Source organism: Vanellus vanellus (assembly GCF_965231255.1).
Source record: "Vanellus vanellus genome assembly, chromosome: 15".
In the NCBI taxonomy this organism is placed as follows: Eukaryota; Metazoa; Chordata; class Aves; order Charadriiformes; family Charadriidae; genus Vanellus; species Vanellus vanellus.
Window position 1 is genome coordinate 15,191,982 of NC_138920.1, and position 19,598 is coordinate 15,211,579.

Consider the following 19,598-nt stretch of genomic DNA (forward strand, 5'->3'; position numbering starts at 1 on the left):
CAAAGCTATGTGCCCAGGCCAGAAACATCTCTCAGGCTGATTACCCTGTTAGTCTACGGGAGTGATTTTGAAAAGCACTTGGACAAGATTAAAAAGACAGCTTTCATTAATTAAGAACTGTTTGGGCTTCAGGTGCTATAAAGATCCCAGATGGCACCAGATCCACCACCTCTGGCTGCAGCTGCGCTCTGGATCTCCCCCTTTATTTCTCATGCGAAAAGTTTTCCTCCCCGCAGCCTGTTTGCTGGAGTGCACAGATTCTCTCCTCCTCCTAAGCAGGAGGTGGGCAGGTCTAACTACATTAAATATACAAACATACTGTGCTCCCGCTCTGCTGCTCTGCTCCGGCGAGGGCTGGCGTGGCCATCGGTGGCCCATCAGCAGCAAAATCTGAGCAAAGGCTGCCCAAAGGGCTGGGGGGAGGGTGGGTGAAAGCAGCGGGAGCAGCAACAAATAAACCCAGCAGCCGAACCGCCCCGTGGGAAAGGGGAGAGGAGCAAGCAGGAGAGCCCAGGCAGGCTGTGCCGTTCGCGTCTCCGTGCAGGAGCTTCCTGCAGCCCTCACGCATCTCCTGCCAGTATATGTCCGTCCGTGTCCCGGGGAAGGGCATCCTCCCGGGAGGAAGAGCTGGGAATCGGTCAGAAGAGAAAGGAAAAAACTAACAAACCACTATCCCCTCCCAGAGACAGGCGAGAGGGAGAGAGTTCAGGGGAATGAAGCTGGAGGATCCAGAGAGTCAGAGAGGAAAAGTTGCCCTGACGGGAGGCTCTGCGTACTAGAGCCTGAGCTCTGCTCCACAATGGGATTTCTCGTGTCTCAAGGAAACCTCCTCCTCCTGCTGTGCGCCAGCGTCTTCCCCGGTAAGTTTGAGAAAGCTTTTCTCCCCCTGCTCTGCTCTTTGGCTCTTTTCTCCCTTAGCCCTCTCAAAGGCATGCTGCGAACACTGGTCCCTATCAGCGAGGAACGTCCCCCACTCCCGCATCCTCCTGCCCCATCGTTGCAGGTCCCCTAGATGCCAGCCTCCGCTGAGCCGTGCTTTGTTTTTCTTTTCTGCTCCCTGCCTGATTTGACGGGGAAAGGGTTAAAGCCGCGGTGGGGAAGGGGACAGGAGGGACAATACAGGCAGGGGCTCAGCATCCTGCTGCTCGCCGGGGTTTTTCCTCCCTGTGTGAAGTGTGTTAATGTGTCTCCGGGCTACAGCTCCGGCTGGGGAGAGCGCAGCCAGCGCTCAGCTAATGCTTCCCTTTGTATAATCCAGGGCAGCTAAAGACTAAGTAGGAGCCATATTCCACGAGGGATGGGGGCAGAGCCCCCGGCTCCCTCTCCCCGCCGCCCCTGTCGGAGGACGCCTCCGCCTGCAGCCCGCGCAGGGGCGCAGCTCCCCCGGCACCCCCCTGCAACAAAGGTGGCTTTAATTTTTTAATAACCAACAGGCACCTCCGACGGTTCCTGGAGAGTACGTGCAGGGTCAGGGCTGCTCCTTGCAGCCTCCAACTTTTAAAGTCATTATTGAGGGAAACGGCGCTCTCATTTTCCAATTTGTTCTCTCCCCCCCCGCAGGCCCCCATCCCCGTCCTCTTCCTCACCCATCATTTTTGTGAAAGACCGGCTATGAAGGTTGGTTTGAAGAGCTGAATTTCAGTCTGCCTTTGTTCTTCTGATGCATTTGATGCCAGTTTTTGTGTGTGAATCTGAACCAAAATCCCTGTCTCCCATCAGGAGGCTGCCTTTTCGGTTTTGCCTTGCCCTTCCAGCATCCCTCTCTCCTGCTTGCACACTTCAGTGCTAGAAACTTGCTGCAAAGTGGCCATAAAAATTAAACCAGATTCCGGGGGAATGGCCCACATAGTGTTTTTCAAATGGTTTTACTGATGCCCCCAATTTCTGCAGACCAATCCTGCTCTGCAATGGAAATCCTACATTGGGAATTGGCCACAGTGGGAGAAATAGAGTGAGAAATACAAGGCAACGCCCGGGGTAGCAGGGAGGCAAGTCACCGGGGTGGCATCACCCTCCCTTGTGTCCCTACTTGCCCATCGCTGGGGTTAGCATGGGGGTCGCCCCCCGGAGAAGGCTCCACTTATGCCAGTGCTTGGAGCCGCACGCGTCTCATGCTGCCGTGCGCCATTCCTTCCCCGCAGCCTTCGGCCACGTGGAAACCCGAGCCCACGCGGAGGAGCGTCTCCTGAAAAAACTATTCTCCGGTTATAACAAGTGGTCCCGCCCCGTCGCCAACATTTCTGATGTGGTCCTTGTCCGCTTCGGCTTGTCCATTGCCCAGCTCATCGACGTCGTAAGTGCAACTCGTTTGTGCAACAAATGGCCAAGATTAACGGGGTCGGGGCTTGGGGAGAAGCTCCTGGGGCATGTAGGTGTTACTGGCTGACCCAGGGTTGGGTTGGGAAGACTTTGCCCTCAGCAGAGAATGGTTATCACACACACAGCTCTGCTGGAACGAGGGATGGCTCATGTGAGTAGCTGGTTGTCAAAGTGGATCCTTTATTCTTCATTTACTATAGGCAAAATCCCAAATTCCTTATCAAAATCCATGGGACTGATCACAGCAGAGCAGCACAGCAACTGCTATCAATGCCACAGCGTCCGGGCTAAGGAAAAAAAAACCAACCAAATAGCTGATTTGGAATTTGAGCCATAATTATTAACACTAATTTACACAACCTAATCGGAACAGAGGTTTGCACATCTCTGGAAGATAGCTTGCTGGAAGAGCTTTCTGCAAATGAAAGTTTTGAGGGTTTTTAGCTAATCTGGCAGATATTAACAAGAAAATTGTTTCTGAATGTTTGCTGAAATAGAAGTTACATGTGTACAAACTGCATATGCTATGTACAAAACAGAGTGGTTTGCAGTCCGGACTGATGCGCACTGAAATGCTATTTAAGGGATTACTCTGTCACAGTGTGGTGGGGTCAAGCGTTGAATCCAAAGGAGATCCCTGCAGGGCTGCAGATGTTAAGCACACACAGAGGCTCTCTAGCTTGAGCAGATCTTGCTTCCGCATGCTTCTCTCTTCTGTCCCTGTTTGCACGCAACACTTCCCAGGACAGTGTGTCCAGGCAGATGGACATCTCTTGAATAAGTATTGGCCTCGCTTTCGGAGGCGCTCTGTCACTTTTTACTGTATTTGTGTGGCAGAAAAAAGGGGTGATAATGGAAAGTGGAGCGCAACTTGAAGACATTACTGGTGTAGGACAATCATAACTTCACAACATTTTATATTTTGAGATGAGAGTTTTGAGATGCAGAGGAAACAGAGCCGGGGTGGTGCGGGAGGTGGGCAATCAGGGACACTAGTTGCTAGAGAGCGGCATCTCCTCGTGCAGAGGCCATCAGCTTCCAGCTTTGCAGCACAAAAATGGTCTTCCATTCCCCTCCTCTCTCTTACGTCAGCCTGAGGGATCCAGGGCTGTTTGCAGTTGCTAATGTTGAAGTTGTACGGTGCTTATCTGAATAATTGATAAGACTAAAGATGAGACATTAGTGTCTGTGGAGGCATGAGAGAGACTTTCCATTATGCAGCTGCTGAATCGTGGAAGGGTGGGATCGATGCACCTGCTTCGCAGCGCTTTTCCCAGTTTACTTAAGAAGAATTAATCTTCTTAAAATCATGTCAGTGGTTAGAAGTGCAACTTGCAGGCAGTTCCCTGCTGGGGCCGGGGGGTACTGCTGGAGGAGAGCTCTCATCCCCTCCCGCCCCAGTCTATGTGGTTGGGGACTGCTGACACCCCCTGCCACCACCGCAGCACTTGGACTGTCTCTCCCCCTTCCCGACAGTGACGCTGTTTTGGTGCAAACCCCGCTGCAATTGCCAGGCCCGGCGTTCGGTTCCCAACGACAAAAAGTCTGAAAGAGAAATCAGAGCCGTATTCAAACTCCGGCTCCTGCTGACAAAAGGGGGTGGGGGGGAACAAAAATCAATGTGGAACTCAACATCTCTGCATGTCCTTACCTCACCCTGGTGTGCTAAGGGTTTTCTGAGCCCAGAAAGAAGCGGTAAGGGATCAAGCACGTGTCCAGGAGCAGCCTCTGAGGAACTCCTAAGCCCGTGTCTCTGAGGACCTCACGTGCTGTGTTCACCTTGAGAAGACCGGCCAGGCGGTGCAACACCACCATCAGCTCAGAGTCACCCGCTCTCCTCTGGGCTGGCTGCGTGCAGGAGGCAGTCAGTCATTGGCACACTGCGAGATAAACCCAAGGGACTGGAGTCATGCCTCGCTTGGGTCAGGAGGATGGCAGAGCCCTCAGGTGTAGCGATGGGCAGGAGCTTCCACCAAGGGTCTGCACCCAGCCAGGGAGGACAATTCCAGTAAAGAGTAGCATCTGCAGAACTGGGATCCCCAGTGCAGGGACTGCGGTGGAGGCTCTCAGATGTTTGAATTACAAAGCGGTTGGAGAAGCAGATGCTCAAGGATTGGTCCAGGGCACGGCAGCCTCCTCCGGTGGCATGCCCGATCTCTCACCTGCAACCAAGGAAGCAGCTGCATTTTTCCTTTCTTTGTTGCTCATTTGAATGCTTTCTCTATTCCTCCTTCTTCCATGTGCTTCTGGTCCCTAATCCACAGATGAGGGTATCTCTGATCAGGTTTTACACTTGGTGCCACAACAGCAATGAGGAGGCTGAGCAAGGGGAAGGCATATCTCTGCCACGAATCTCCTGGCTTTTAATGCTCAGAATTAATGCTGAACCGCCACAAGAGCGAGGTTAATGATGAGCAGTTTGCTTTCAGATGAGCGCTGTCAATTGAGCTGGTTTTGATGCCAGCCCAAAGGAAGAGAGAAAAGAAACAAACACACAAATAAGCTCCGAGCTCTGGTGTGACACTTAAATCAGACCAGGACCAGGCTCTGCCCCATATAATTGGTCTTAGTTATTTACATAGGGGTTGTAACCAGCATGCAAGGCAAGCAGCAAGCGGTAATTAATTCTACTACGGTACCGCCAGCATTTTATGTGCCTTACATTATTTAAAAGTATACATATAGTTCTACATTTCCATACTAATGGTACTTAGAGTTGGGAAAAAGTCTACCAACTGGCAGCACGGGTATACACCAAACGGTCCAAAGGTTATGTGTCAGCAGAGTAGCTTGGGTTTGTTCAGAAAAGCCAATCCATAGTGCTCAAAGTTCATGTATTTGGGAGAAGGAGAAACACACTGAGATTCGTGTTTCTGGACCTGTGTTCACGGATAACGTTTCACAATAGAACTACTAAACACTACTTGAAGATGGAGCTGAGCATTGTAACCCAGGCACACACGTGTGAGTAAGGATATGTATACCACCACCCCCCTTCCTTCAGTGGTCAGGTCAAAGCCAAGTGTGGAGCCCTTCCCTCTGCCTCTCCCCATCATCCTAGGCTGAATCCATCAACACCGAGGAAAATGCCGATAAATTCAAGTCCGTCTGCTCACAAGATTGCTTAGGTGCAGGCTCAGCTGTTCAGTGGTATCAGGCAGCTGTGCCCTGTCCCACGTTAAATGACAGAAACATCTGCTTTTTATTTCCAAGGTGGAACTTACATCCATTGCAGAGGTGATTTATAATTACAGAAAGGAAGTACAATTAAGAGAAATGTAATGAGTTCCTTGGGCGGCTCCATCTGCTCCTATAACCAATATCTGGTCTTGCATTTCAGGACGAGAAAAATCAAATGATGACCACGAACGTGTGGGTGAAGCAGGTGGGTGCTCTTCCATGCTCCTTTTTGGTTTTGCAATCTGAATTCTCCCACCTTTAACCACCTTGTTTTTGGCAGGAGTGGCATGACTACAAGCTACGCTGGGACCCCCAAGAATACGAAAATGTCACGTCCATCCGAATCCCCTCGGAGCTCATCTGGAGGCCAGATATTGTCCTCTACAACAAGTGAGTGCAAGCACTGTGGCCAGAGGGCAAACCTCTCCTCGCAAATTTTTTCTGTCTATGGTGTCAAGGTACTTCTTGCAATTGTTCCTCCTTATTTTGTTCTCTGTGGTTGAATTCCACATAGATTCTCATAATATCTGTCCCAGACATGCCTTAAATGCCATGACTAACATTCATCACACAGGCCTTGTTCTCCTAATGATCCTTTCTCTGGACATCAAGTTTTGTGTGGCATGTGGGCATTGCTTTCTCTTCACATGCCAGACACCAAATTAGGCTGAATTTGAGCTTTCAGTCCTCTCCAGTTTCATTTCACCAAGGAGCTCTCCCCTGATTCATCACCATCAACAGGAAAAGCCGGCAGCTGAGGATGGACTTAATATGCTGAAACACGTCAGACATGCGTGTCTACAAACACAGGTTTCAGGCTGGCCCAATACCATTCCAGAATTATTCTTAAATAGATATTTGTTCCTGATCCCAAATGCTTGAAATCTGTCTCTTGCATGGACACTTCCGAGGGAGCAGGTGGTTGTTTCCTTTCTTTCCTTTGGAGCCGGTTGGTATTATTGGAAAGATTGTCCGAGTGCCAAGACTGTTTTCTCCTTAGCTTATCATACCAGAGCTCTCAAGTCTCCTCGGATGTAGGATATCCCAGTCTCCCTCCCCAGCACCGGCTCCAGAGAAAACACTTGCTGCAAGCATCAAACAAAACCATCTTTGTATGTGGCTTACACTCAGGGAAAATGCACAGCAGACGCCAGGCTCGTTTTTAATAAACTGTTGCCTGGTTCTAGTTTGATAGGATTTTGCTTTTGTTTTCCAAAAATACGACTGAGGGAGGAACCTGTCCGGGTGACGGTGAGCTTTGGAGACTATGGAAATTGTTATCTTTCCCATTAGCTTGTCTCTGATCCTCAGTGGTGTGGAGTGATTGCAAACCTCTTGGAAATCACTGCATCCTCACATAGCACCGGTCAGAGATTAGACCAATGGAAATGACTAATTCATAGGCACTTGGACCTTCCTGTCCTACAGGGACACACTCTGAGTGTGACCATTACGTTACAAGTGCCTCACGTTGCAGCCAAGAAAGGTGTTCACAGCTTCCACTGGAAGAAAATAAATGTCCCTGTCCTTCTCACTGAATAATTAATGACAAGGGTAAGGATTATTATTTTGGGGGCTTCTGGTGGTTATTGTGGTGGACCATAGGGCCAAAGGAAACAGTGCTACACAAATCTCCACCGTCTATGGGACTTTTGTGGTCCAAGCCATCCATTTGCCAAAACTGCTGGTACACAAGATCCTGTTGTGTCATCTGCTCCCTTGGCTCACCATGCTCACCATGGTTGACGAGCATGGTCCACGCAAGGAGGTCCACCATAGCACTAAAGAAGGATGCCTCTGTCTCCCTTTGTGCACCAGAAATTTTAGGACTTCATGCTGAAAGCAGCCGCCAGCTGTCAATGGGCACGCAGACCTCTGAGCTGGGTAGCCTTTGGCTTCTGCCCCTTGCAGGCTCTGCCCTGCTCTCCTAGTTCACCGCCGCTATCACTTGAGCAACTACAGGGTGTCCAGGGAGCAGCTGCCTGTCTGGTGTCCGCAGCAGCTATTCTAGAACGTCCTCCTTACCCTCTTCTGGGCTGCGAGTCTTTCAGCCTTGCCCACCTTATTGCTTGACTCGGTGTGATTGCAGGGAGGTATGGCAGATAGCGACTGACTGCATGGGTGACCTGCCACCACGCAGGGAGATCTGGTGCCCCAGCTACCTAAATCCAAGCTACTTCTCTCCCTTTATCCACACTTACCATTAATAATCATGCACTCCTCTGTTGGTTGTCATGAGTCTGTCATGCATTTTTAATTGGTTACTTTATCCATGAATTAAACATGGATGTAGGCGCCAACCACTAGCCAGTCAGTAATGGTTTCCCATTAATTCTATCTCTCTTTACTGCTATATTTGCCCACACTCTTTCATACAGTCTTGCGTAGACTGTTTTCTACCCTGGGATACACTTCTTTCTTCCGTCTAACTTCCCATCAAACACATCTGAAGCTGCAGTCATTGTCTTAGTTGTACTGCTCTAACAATCAGTTTGCATGGATGGTGTTTAGGGGTTGCAGGGCAAATGCAAGGCAAAACCTGTAGCACGACGGGACACCAAGATTAGGCTCTTCTGCGCGTTAGCTCACCAACTGCATAACCAGACTGTTTCTCTTTGCGGGCATCTCAGCTAGAACTATTTTAGAAAGAAAGGCTTTGCAAAGGCGGTAACTAGTCATGGGTGATGCTAACAAGGACTTGGTCTCACATTTTACATATATATATATATGAGATATACATTGTTTAGAGGGAATTTAAAGTACATGCACAGAATTTTGGACGCTTAAGAGCAAGAGAGTTGTGTGCAGAGACCTTGGTGGAAGAGAGAGAGTGGCCATGCTGGCCGTTTGCACTGTTGAGACCTTTTAATATGAGTCATTTGTTGCTTACCACACACTCTGGCACAAGTGTGGTATTTCTGTCTGGGATGACATCCTTCACAAAAAAAAGACTTTCTGGACAGGAGATTATACAAACGCCTCTTTTATTTTCATCTTGGGGTATACATAGAAATAGTGAAATTTAAATTGATTTAAGATTTACATCTTTAGGGAAAGCTAACCCCTTGTTGTGAGGTTATTCTCACATCTAAGCTCATTATTGTCAAAACCTTCCATTTATCCACTCTAGAGGCCCAAATTAAATCAGTAAATTCAGCAGGTTTGGCCTAGAGAATATATGTAGTTGTAAACATTCATAAGGAATCTAAAACCAAATTAATATCCTACAGGGAAATTAATATGCTGTTGAATTTTCAAGCTTGATGAGATAAGTTCCAAGACTCTGTAAATAGTTTCTACTAGATGTGACAAAACATATGTATTACAGAGGAATATGAGTTAATAGTGAAGCAACAAAGCCTCTTCTTCTCTGCCAAGAAGGCCAGCTGTTCCTTATCTTCAGACACCACCAAATAATTTATAAATGAATTATCTAATCCTCTGCATTGACTTATTTTCCCATTCATGAATGGACTTTAAGCACATTTTAGTTTCCCATTGTATATTTAAAGAAAATTTTTTTTTTGTCTAATCAGGGAATAAGCCCTTGGGGCTGCGTTTCAATTTTTTTTTTTTTTTTTTCTTATCCACCACTGTGTTGAGTGATTTGGACCCTGTGCAACATAGAAGCTCCAGAGGAGAAAACCCTGAAACTGCTGGTTTGCAGCCAGGTGCTCCAGTTGGTAAAGGCTGCCCAGAGGAATGCCAGACCACGTCCTTGAGCCTAATGGACAGACAGAGAACTTGAAATGTGAGCTTCCCTGGCTAGTTTTCAACCAGATATTCGCGATAGCATTTGTCTTCTCCAGCCTGATGTTTGTAAGACCCGGGAAGAAGCTACTGGGAACGTTCAGGCTTCAAAGTTTTCTTTTTTCTCGGTATTTTCTGGTGTTAGCTGTTCCAAAAAGAAATCCCTACCTTCACAGTCACAGAAAACACAAAGAATAAAAGACAAGATCATACATGAAGGGAATTCAAATACCAATTTCGGTAATTAGGAGTGGGAAACATCTTGAGGAATTCACCCAGTGGTAATATGGACACAAAGGTTTACTGGACTGGGTTAGAAGATCATCTGGCAGGCGGCTTTTGAAAATCACGAGAAAGCAAAGATTTCTTTAGAACTACGGTATAGCGGCTTGTTCTTTTGAACTATACTATGATGTTTGCAGCCACTGAGACTTACAGAGTACCACTGGTTTCCTGACTCATCCCAAAACTGTTTGGAGGAGAAATACCAAACTATGCCCTAGTCTAACCTTTAAAGTATTAGAAACATTCTTGACATTTTTCTTTGTGTGTGAGTGTGTACTTGCGCAGATCGTGTCATTTTGCACCAGATTGCACTTCTTATAGGTCCATAACCACTACTTCACAGTTCAGCTTTCCTGATTCTTCTGGGAGTTTAAATGACTATGTTTCTGGAGAGGAATTATATCTTTAGATACCTTTGAGGTTTGCTGCCAAGCTCGACCCAGTAATACAGGAACGGATAGAAATCTGTAAGAGGGATCTCTCTCGTGGGCTGCTGCTGTGTTAGCATCCAAGGACTTCTACCATTATACTAAGGACAAAGCTGGAGTTTTGCTTACAAAAAATGCTGATGAGGATGCCTGGCAAAGGGAAGAGTTGAAGGAAAATGCGCAAGTTTAGCACTGTTAGAGCCTTCTGAGAAACCTGTGCTTATTTCATCATAGTAGCACAGCCATTTCTGAGACAGATGCCCGTTTTACTGAGGAATGATCAAAATTTCGGTTGCCAATGATTTCTAAACATCTGAAGAAAGCGAAAGCTGGGACGGGACCTACAGAAGTACACATCAGTGCACAGACACCTCTGTCTGCGTGCCCAAGGTGTACACATCTGGTTTGTACCCAAGTTGCCAAGACATTGGAGATGTTTAAAACCCAGCTGGACAAGGTCCTGATCCTCTTGTAGGTGGTCCTGCTTTGCGCAGGAAGCTTGAACCAGATCATCTCCAGATGTCCCTTCCAACCTGTGAATTTGTAGTTAACAGTTCGGTAGCGCAAAACAATTGTTAAACAAAATAGTCTCTGATTTGCCTTTGGAGAGTATTTTAATCTGAACAGTACAGAAGCATCTCTTTAATGTCTACCAAAGGAGTACAGGGTACAGTCTTTAAAGGGGTCTTGAATCTCCAATTTGTCTTGGTTACTGCTGTTTAATGAAAAATGCTTTAAATGAGGACATTCTAGCTATATCCATATATGTATATAGCTAATTTTCAGGCTTTAAAAGCACTGTTTGGATTTAAAGTGTATCATCAGGAATTAAAATAAATGTGTGCCTCATTTACATGCATTCTGAAAACATTTAATTGTGTGAGATGATGTATCTCCCCACTGCAGGGAAAATAGAAACTTGCAAAAAAAAAAAATTCTCCATCAGCAGAGCTTTTTAATGAAATACGGCTGAAGGCTGCCAGTAAAACAATACCTTTCTTGAACCCTTATAAACTTAGAAGACTTTAGAAGAGCAGCCTTTATCCTCAAAATGAGGAATCAAAGGCTGCAGAACACAGCAGTGCTATTTTCGTTGGCTAAGGAATAAGCAACCGTCTTCTCTTTTTATTAGTGTGCGCTGTAGTATTTGACATGAAAATATAAGAGCTCCAGTACTTTATTACTGACAGATTTTTAGAGCTGTCAGGTCAGAGTAATCAGGAGAGCCCGATTATCTTAATTCTCAAGTTCTTGTTGTGATGTTTACCTTGCACTCGCTCCTTCTTCCAAATGGTTTTTGATGACAACTGTCACAACACAGTGGTCCAGACTGAACGAGATGAAAATGTGCTACCGCGATAAAGGAATGACTGCAGATTTTCTCTATCCCACTATATCAGATCTCCCACCTTCCCGTCTAAGGAAATATCCACGTTATGCAGTCAGGGCTGTCGGCACGACTTGGCCGGGAACGGGGTTTCCCACAGCAAAGCTTTCCGCAAGAAAACAGGGTTTCCCCAATCTCATGACTGCAGACTTCATTTGCAGTCGGTTGTCTGAACTTCACCCCTTGGAGGAGACCGGAGAAAGGCTTTGGAAGACCATCAGCAGCCAGGTGACCTTATTTGCTCCCCCTCCCGCCTCAAGAGGAGCAGAATGAAAGCCTCACCCGGGATGAAGGCATCTCCAGGTTCACCCTGCTTGGGCAGGGCGCCAGCAAGCGTAGCTTCCAACCCAGTAAGCATATGCTTGAAGGTTCAGTGTAGGCGGTAAGCTTGGGGAAGGAGGCAAAAATATACGTATGCACGAAGGGTTAAGGCAAGTGCGAACGCTCCCTTTGCAGGATGTAGCTGGCTTGGATACAGGCTGTACACAACAGCACGGCTAAGGTACGAATTGCTCAGATACCTCTACGCTGAACTGCAATGAGAAGTTCAAACGTGCCCGGTAAAGTCAGGAATTACTTCAGAGCCCTATTAGGCGGTTGAGGGAGAAGCAGGAGCGTCCCAGGGTGTTTTACTCCTCCTCAGAGTCATTAGCTGACTCTCAAATGCAAAAAGCAATTCTGCTCTTGGTTTCACTCCTGCCATGGCACTGCAGGCAAAATCCAGCTTGGAAGGCAGTACCAGTGTTATTTGTAATAATGTGTGAGCCGAAGAGGACCTAGGATGAGGCTGGGTTTGTTAGGCAAGCAATTAAAAAATATCTTCCTCATCAAAGAAGCAGATCAGTTATGGAAATAACTGCCACACGAGACCTGCAGCGTCACACTGGTTACATCTCACAGAGAGGCGTGTGGCTGGTCACGCAGAGACCGCGATATTGCCAGACGAGACGTTGCTGGGAATGAAACACAATTACGTGAATAATTATTGTTCCTGGATGAATTTTTAGCAAAACTTTCATGCCCTTTTCCAGCAGTCTTGAAAAGGAAAAACACACGTGTGTGCTATTTGCCCAGCCGCTAGCACATTGCTCTACCTAAGAAGGGACACACTAGCGGATGCTCGTTATCCCTTTTCTGTAATATGAGTCCAATTATAAATATATTGTTCCATTAATGAACGATTGAATCATCCCTCAGAGATCTCATTAAACACAGAACTGGATTCCAAATTCCTATCGAGATTTAGAAAGAAAACCACCGAGAACCACAAACACTGGACTGTCACTGGCTGTGCGCGGTTCATGTCTCAATCTGGCTTTACAGTGCAGGCAAAACCAGGAGAAAAAAAAAGATGGTTTTCATCCAAAGCAAGTGGTCCTGGAGTGTAAATTAGATTTAAGAAAGAAAAGGTAAGAAACTAGTTGTGTGCACAGTACAACGGCATTGCTTGGTTTTCCTTGCATCAGGGTAAAAGACAAAGGTGGTTTTGCCTTGAGCCCTTTGAGACAGCAGTCTGGGTTTGTACATATTTTTAGCTTTCCTGTCTTAAAAAAAAAAAAAAAAAAAAGACATTTTAAAGCTTTAGAAAAAGTCCAGTTCAGAGGTCAAAAAGTACTGGGTCCTTTTGTGTTCTTTTGTTTTGCCAAAATCTGCCACAAAGAGCACAGGCTTTCCATTACAGACACAAAGAAGAGTTTAGTAAAAAATCCACCACCAACAATAATTCCGAGTTTATTTTTCCCATTGATTCAACCAACCTGGAAAATCGTCTCAAAAGACAGAGATGTGGGCTGTGATCCTGAGGGTCGGGGGCACGTGCCACCTCTGCCCAGATACCTTGTCAACCGAGAGAGCTCACCGAGGGCCAGATCCTGCCTCTCTCTCCCAAAATGAGCAATACTACGCCGGTCTCACTGGGAGCCAGGGTGGTCATGGACTGACAAAGATGCTTCACAGGGCAAGAGGAAATACCAGAAAGCCTCTTTTTTTTTTTTTTTTTTTTTTCCCCCTCCTTTGGCATATGAATTAATGGATGTTCTCCTGAAGAAATACATTTAGGGAAGTTCCTCTGCCTTCTGCAGCTTACGGGATGCCTCCGGCTCGTCCCCGTGGTGTTTGCCTTGCTGCCGGTGAGGAGGAGGAGAGGTGTGACCCCCGTGCACCCCGTTGCTGCTGTCAGGGCACATCTGGGCGCTGAAGCGGCAGCACGGGGCCGAGGGAGTTTGCCAACTGCTGGGAAAGCGGCTGCGGGCTGGATGGGCTCCAGCGGGGAGGGCTGGGCAGGAGCAGAGAGCTTTCTATCCGTACCAGCCTGAATAATTCATCTCAAGATTTTAGCGGAAGCGCTCCCTCCCCTGCTCCGCTTCCCCTTTGTTCAGCAGCGTTGCGGTTTGCCACTCGGCATCGCACGGCAGGCGGCTTCCTCCGTGTCCCCGAGCTCTGCAGCAGCTCCAGACGGGTGTGTTAAGACGGTCCCCAATTCCCTCCCCGCTTTTCGGATGCTCTTTTCTCTATTCCTGCAGCTAGACTTGAGGGCATTGCTCTACAAACAGATTCCACCTGCTTTTTTCAGTTGGGATTTCAACCTTGCAGACGTTTTGCTCGGGATGAAGAAGAAAACTGCGGCTTTACCCAGCGCTCACCCGCATTTTAAGGCTGCTTGAACCAGGGCGTTTGGTCCAGGATGTAACTGTCCGAGGATACCAAAATCCTCTGTCTGCAAGTAGAAATCAAGGGAGAGAGAGGGTTTGAGGTTTCAGCCAGTCACCGCACAAAGAGGCTGCAGGCGCAGGAGCTCGGCTCTTTTTCAGGGGAAGGTGTAATTTTGTGATTCACGTACCCAGTCTCCACCACAGTGATTACTTGAACAAGGAGATATGTCGCTTGCGCAGCTCCGAACGCTTCAGTTTTTCTCTTTGTGTAGGGTAACGCAGGCTGCGGGCCCGGCAGACGCCGCCTGGGGGAGGACATTGCTGGAGAGAAGGTACCCATGGACTTGGCCCCAGATGTGGAGTTTGTCACCATCCACATGTCCTCTCTGAGAGCAGGGGAGGAACAGGGCATGGCTTAGTCATGCAGGGCATCAATTACCTGCTGTGCTAATTGAATCTATTAATAAGCTAACTTCTTTCGGTGGCCTCCACACACCGGGGCGAGCGGCGTGTTCAGTGTCTCAAGCGCAGCAGCAGAGCCGCGGGTGTGAGGAAGGAGCGGCGCTGCGGCTGGTGATGCTGAGGCAGGTGGAGGACGGGGCTGTCTCCAGGGCTGGGGATCCCGTCCCCAGAGTTCCTCGGTCTCCCTCCTTGCTCCAACACTGTTACGGATCGAGTATGGCATTCCCCAGTGGCCTTTCTTCCCCCAAATCCCCAGTGCGCTTGCCGCTCCTGTTGCCTCTTTTGATCATCCTTCTCTTGTATCCCAGTCCCCACGACGAGCTGGAAGCAGATGGTGTCATGGGTGCACGGCACAATGCTGCAGGAAATCAGTGCGCTTTCCCCACACTGCCCAGTGGAGAAAAGCAGATCCAAACAAACAAACAAAATTTTTTTTGCCATTATGCAATAGCTTTTTCACTGTCTGGTTTTCTGCTGTAAAATCCTGAGTTGTTATCTATTTATCTCATACCAGCGCACAGCCCCCGGTTGAGAGTCCCTGTAAGAAGACACCATAACAGACAGCTCTCTTCCTGAGTGGGAATCAAGAGATTAACTTTCATTATTCCTATTAATAGGATGTTCTCACTGTTTTTCATGTAAAAGACTGAATGATTACCCAACACTGTCTCATTTATAGCAGATGTCACAATTAATTCTGCAGAGACCACAGTAACACTACCTGATAGCGGTTCCTCCCACCTCTCTAAAGCAAACTCAACCCTTTCCAGGGCATTTATGGGAGAGCTTAGAGGAAAACTTGTGTACATTCCCCTCAAGGACCCGACTTATGCAAGGTGAGGGATGACATTTGCACGCAAATTCAGTGCTTACATAATCTCACAGAGTTAAAAAAGCACTGGACAGAGTGGATGGATCCAGTGTTAGCACATGGTGTACATCTTGCTTCTCCCAGGTACGATTTTGGAAGCCAGGCAGTAAATAGCCTACTTCTTTAACCGAGTTGAGAAGTCCCAGAGAAGCCTTAGTCTTTTCTTATCTTCTGTCTCTCCCCAGTGCTGACGGTGACTTTGCTGTCACCCACCTGACCAAGGCCCACCTCTTCCATGATGGGAGAATTAAATGGATGCCACCTGCTATATATAAAAGCTCCTGCAGCATCGATGTTACCTTCTTTCCCTTTGACCAGCAAAACTGCACAATGAAGTTTGGCTCCTGGACCTATGACAAAGCCAAGATAGACTTGGTGAGCATGCACAGTCATGTGGACCAACTGGACTACTGGGAGAGCGGGGAATGGGTCATCATCAACGCTGTGGGCAATTACAACAGCAAGAAATATGAATGCTGCACAGAGATCTACCCCGATATAACTTATTCATTCATTATCCGGAGGCTGCCACTGTTCTACACAATCAATCTGATCATCCCCTGCCTGCTGATCTCCTGCCTCACCGTCCTGGTCTTCTACCTGCCCTCCGAGTGTGGAGAGAAGATAACCTTGTGCATCTCCGTGCTGCTGTCCCTCACTGTATTCCTGCTGCTCATCACAGAGATCATCCCATCTACCTCCTTAGTCATCCCCCTGATTGGAGAGTATCTTCTCTTCACCATGATATTTGTTACCCTGTCTATCATCATCACTGTGTTCGTGCTCAACGTGCACCATCGTTCCCCACGTACCCACACGATGCCTGACTGGGTGAGGAGGATCTTCCTTGACATTGTCCCGCGCCTTCTCTTCATGAAACGTCCCTCCACAGTGAAAGACAACTGCAAGAAGCTTATTGAATCCATGCACAAAGTAACCAACACGCCAAGGCTTTGGTCTGAGACTGACGTGGAGCCCAACTTTACTACCTCATCTTCCCCCAGCCCCCAGAGTAATGAGCCATCACCCACATCTTCCTTCTGTGCCCACCCCGACGACCCAGCCAAGCCTCAGCCTATCTGCAAGTCCCCTTCTGGGCAGTACTCTGTGCTGCACCCGGAGCCTGTACAGGTGACCTGCTCCTCTCCACAACCCTCACGCCGCCCCCTGAGCGACACCCAGACCTCCTCCATCTCGAAAGGCAGATCACTAAGTGTTCAGCAGATGTACAGCCCCAACAAGGCAGAAGAAGGAAGCATCCGCTGTAGGTCCCGGAGCATCCAGTATTGCTACCTGCAAGAGGACTCTTCCCAGACCAATGGCCAATCCACGGGCTCTCCAGCGTCCCAGCGGTGCCACCTAAATGAAGAGCAGCCCCCGCACAAGCCCCCTCAGTGCAAGTGTAAATGCCAAAAGAGCGAGGCAGCCGGCACACCCGCTCAAGGAAGCAAGACTCCCAGCGCCAAAGAGCAACACCTGCTCTTGATGTCCCCAGCCCTGAAGCTGGCAGTGGAAGGGGTTCACTACATCGCAGACCACCTGCGAGCAGAAGACGCCGATTTCTCAGTAAGTATGCTAACTTAGCCTGCTCTCCTTGGGTAAGTAAAAAATTACCCGCTAAGGAAGCCCCACTACACCTGGGGGCTATACGGAGGGTGTACTTGCTGATGTAGGCTCCGCCATCCCTGATACTGTGGCTTTTGAACACATTGGCCACTATAGGCTCAGCTGGAGAATTTGTCCTTGGAGTCTCGGCAGGCACGGGGGCCAAGGAGGCAGCGCAACCAGACCATGCTCAGGGCTGCTCCAGAACAATGGGATTCTCCGGCAGAAAAGAGGAGTAAAGTTGTTGTTAGGTAGGAAGGAGGCAGCTGAGACTGTGAAAGAGACCCCAAAAGGAGTCATCTGGTGGGAACACAGCAGACATTCTTTACAGAGAAGCCTCTGACAGACGGGGAATTCACCCCCTCTCTTTTTTATTAAGCATTGACTCTGGCTACTGAGCCTGGGAAAGCAAAGTCCCAAAATAGGTTGTGGATGTGAGAAGCGTGTAGTGGCGTGGGGACGTTTCAGGGTGTGTTAAGCTCTGCGTGATGCGATTCCTCGTTAGTGGACTTCCACTGGAGCAGTTGGCTCTGTGCAGGAAGGTGGGCAGACAGCCAAATTTTGTGCTTACTCTGAAAGGGTAAATAAGGCTACAAATAGAGCAGGAAAGTAGAGGCTGAAAGAATTTCTTTTAATGGAGACGGTGATGCACATGCAAATGCCACATCCTTTCACACTTCTTGCAGCTCTTTGCCTGCAATACTATGGGTGCAGCGTGCTAGCTAATTATGGGCATAATGAAGGAAGCGACAAGATAACCCGAAGTTTGTATTCTTGCTAAAGAAAATTCTTATCTAGCTTTTCCTAGAGGGATCCGTCAGCAAAAGGTACTTTTTCAGCTGTGCTTACAGTTTGATTTCTCGAGATTTAGAGCCAATGCAAGTCACAGTGCTTTTATGCAAGACTTCCTGGGCATGAAGAGTGTCTTTATATTTGCATTTTTCACAGTACTGAGCACTTAGCAGCAGCAACAAAAGACTAAGTGCTACTGTCCATTTATATACTCTTTGGTCCCGTAGTTTGAGAGGCCTCTGTTCTTTAATGTATTTCACTTCACCACATCCCTCTGAGGAAGTAACTGTTTATTCCTCACGTTGAGGAGTGGCAGCCAAAACACAGAGATGAGGTGACCTGTTCAAGGTCACAGAACAAATCCGTGGCAGAGGTGGGCTGCCAATCCCCATCTTCACTCCTAGTTGGCAGCCCAGCACTCTTTGCCGGGCTAAAGCCCTGCACAAACACTCCAGGACTGCGGGAATTAAACTCTGCTCTCTCCTCCTAGCAATAATCACAAGTAAACCCATGGAAGTCAGCTGATTTAAACTCCCCCGTTTCCCCATGGTGCAAATGAAAGAATATTACACCAATAATATTTCCCATTTCAACTGATTCTCTTTCTGCTAAGCTTGTTGATATCATCAAGAACTGAGTCGATGAATGCCTTGGGTTCTTTCATTTTAGTCCATGATTGCAACTTTCTTTAAAATGAAAGCAGTCTTCAGAAGCCACAATTTTTCTTCTTATACCTTCCACTACTCTTCCCTCTTGAAATGAAGTGGTTATCCTGAGGACAAAGCTGTTTACAGCGCTAAACATCAAAAGCGGCAGAAGAGGAGCAGTCCTCCTGCCAGCGCCGCCCGCGAGCAAAGGCACCAGGCAAACATCCAGCAATAAATGGAGAAGGGTCACCCCCAGGACCACCGACGCACGGGGCTCCTCAGGAAGAGCCTGCCAACCTGCCCGCAGTTTTCTGCTCTTTCACAGCAGCTGTGGTTGGCACGGTAGGCAGAGGTTGGGTTTGTGGATCTGGGGGAAGCATTGCTGACCCCGGTCTGAGGCTATACTATTTTCTCTGTCTGGATCCCAGTAAGGTCAAGAGGGAAAGCACGTTTTTTTCTCCAGGTGGAAATGACAAAGAAGAAGGAAATATGATCTTCTGGAACTGAAATTTACTGTAACGAGCAGAACTGATCTAATAAAATGAGAATTTATTGGGGAAAAATCAGTACTTGGAAATTTGCTTTCATCTTAAAATCAAATTGTGGCACTTCTTCATGGAAGTCTTCAGCAAATCTATCAGCAGGCACCTCTGATGCAGTTGCAGCCCCTGAGACACAGCTTGCCGTCTCTTGGGTAATATTTTCAGAGACGTGCACCTTCCCAGAATGAGAATAGAGCTTCTTTTGAAGTTCCTGTCTTGTTTTCTAAAGCACCATTGCCACGGGGGCAGTGCTTCTAAATTAAAAGTAAATAGCTCATTTAATTAAGTGCTTCAGCAACGAGAAAATGGGAAATGCAAGAGGCAGATGTTTGTTACAAAAAGATATCTGCAAACAATACAAAACACAACGGTACACTGGGGAAAATGCAAGACCAAATTGTCCCAGCATATGATAGAAATGCCATTAGAAATTAATTACAGACTGAGAAGCAAACAAGTTGCGTGTCACACATGAGCCAAAATAACCAGACACCAACAGCACCGTCTGGAAAGCCTTGTTGTCCTCATGCCTCTGTGCAACTCCGGACTACTCTAATACAAAGACTTTGAAGACAGCTTAAAATTAAAATGGGAGAGGATGTAACTGGGGGGGGGGGGGGAAGCACGGGATAATCTCACCGGTTTATTTTTAACAAAGTACAATAAAACCACTCAGGAC

The 19,598-nt window shown here is 47.7% G+C and overlaps 1 protein-coding gene across 1 annotated transcript in view; it reads left to right on the forward strand.

Moving 5' to 3' along the window:
- Nucleotides 1-728: 728 nt before the first annotated feature.
- Nucleotides 729-19,598, forward strand: part of CHRNA4 (cholinergic receptor nicotinic alpha 4 subunit) — a gene marked incomplete at its 3' end in the record, with an annotated part of 21,737 nt that continues 2,867 nt past the window's right edge. Inside the window, exons 1-5 of the mRNA XM_082491005.1 lie at nucleotides 729-860; nucleotides 2,142-2,293; nucleotides 5,660-5,704; nucleotides 5,780-5,889; nucleotides 15,519-16,899. Coding sequence (XP_082347131.1) covers nucleotides 800-860; nucleotides 2,142-2,293; nucleotides 5,660-5,704; nucleotides 5,780-5,889; nucleotides 15,519-16,899 — 1,749 coding nt within the window. The 5' untranslated portion in view covers nucleotides 729-799. The remainder of the gene's footprint in view (nucleotides 861-2,141; nucleotides 2,294-5,659; nucleotides 5,705-5,779; nucleotides 5,890-15,518; nucleotides 16,900-19,598) is intronic.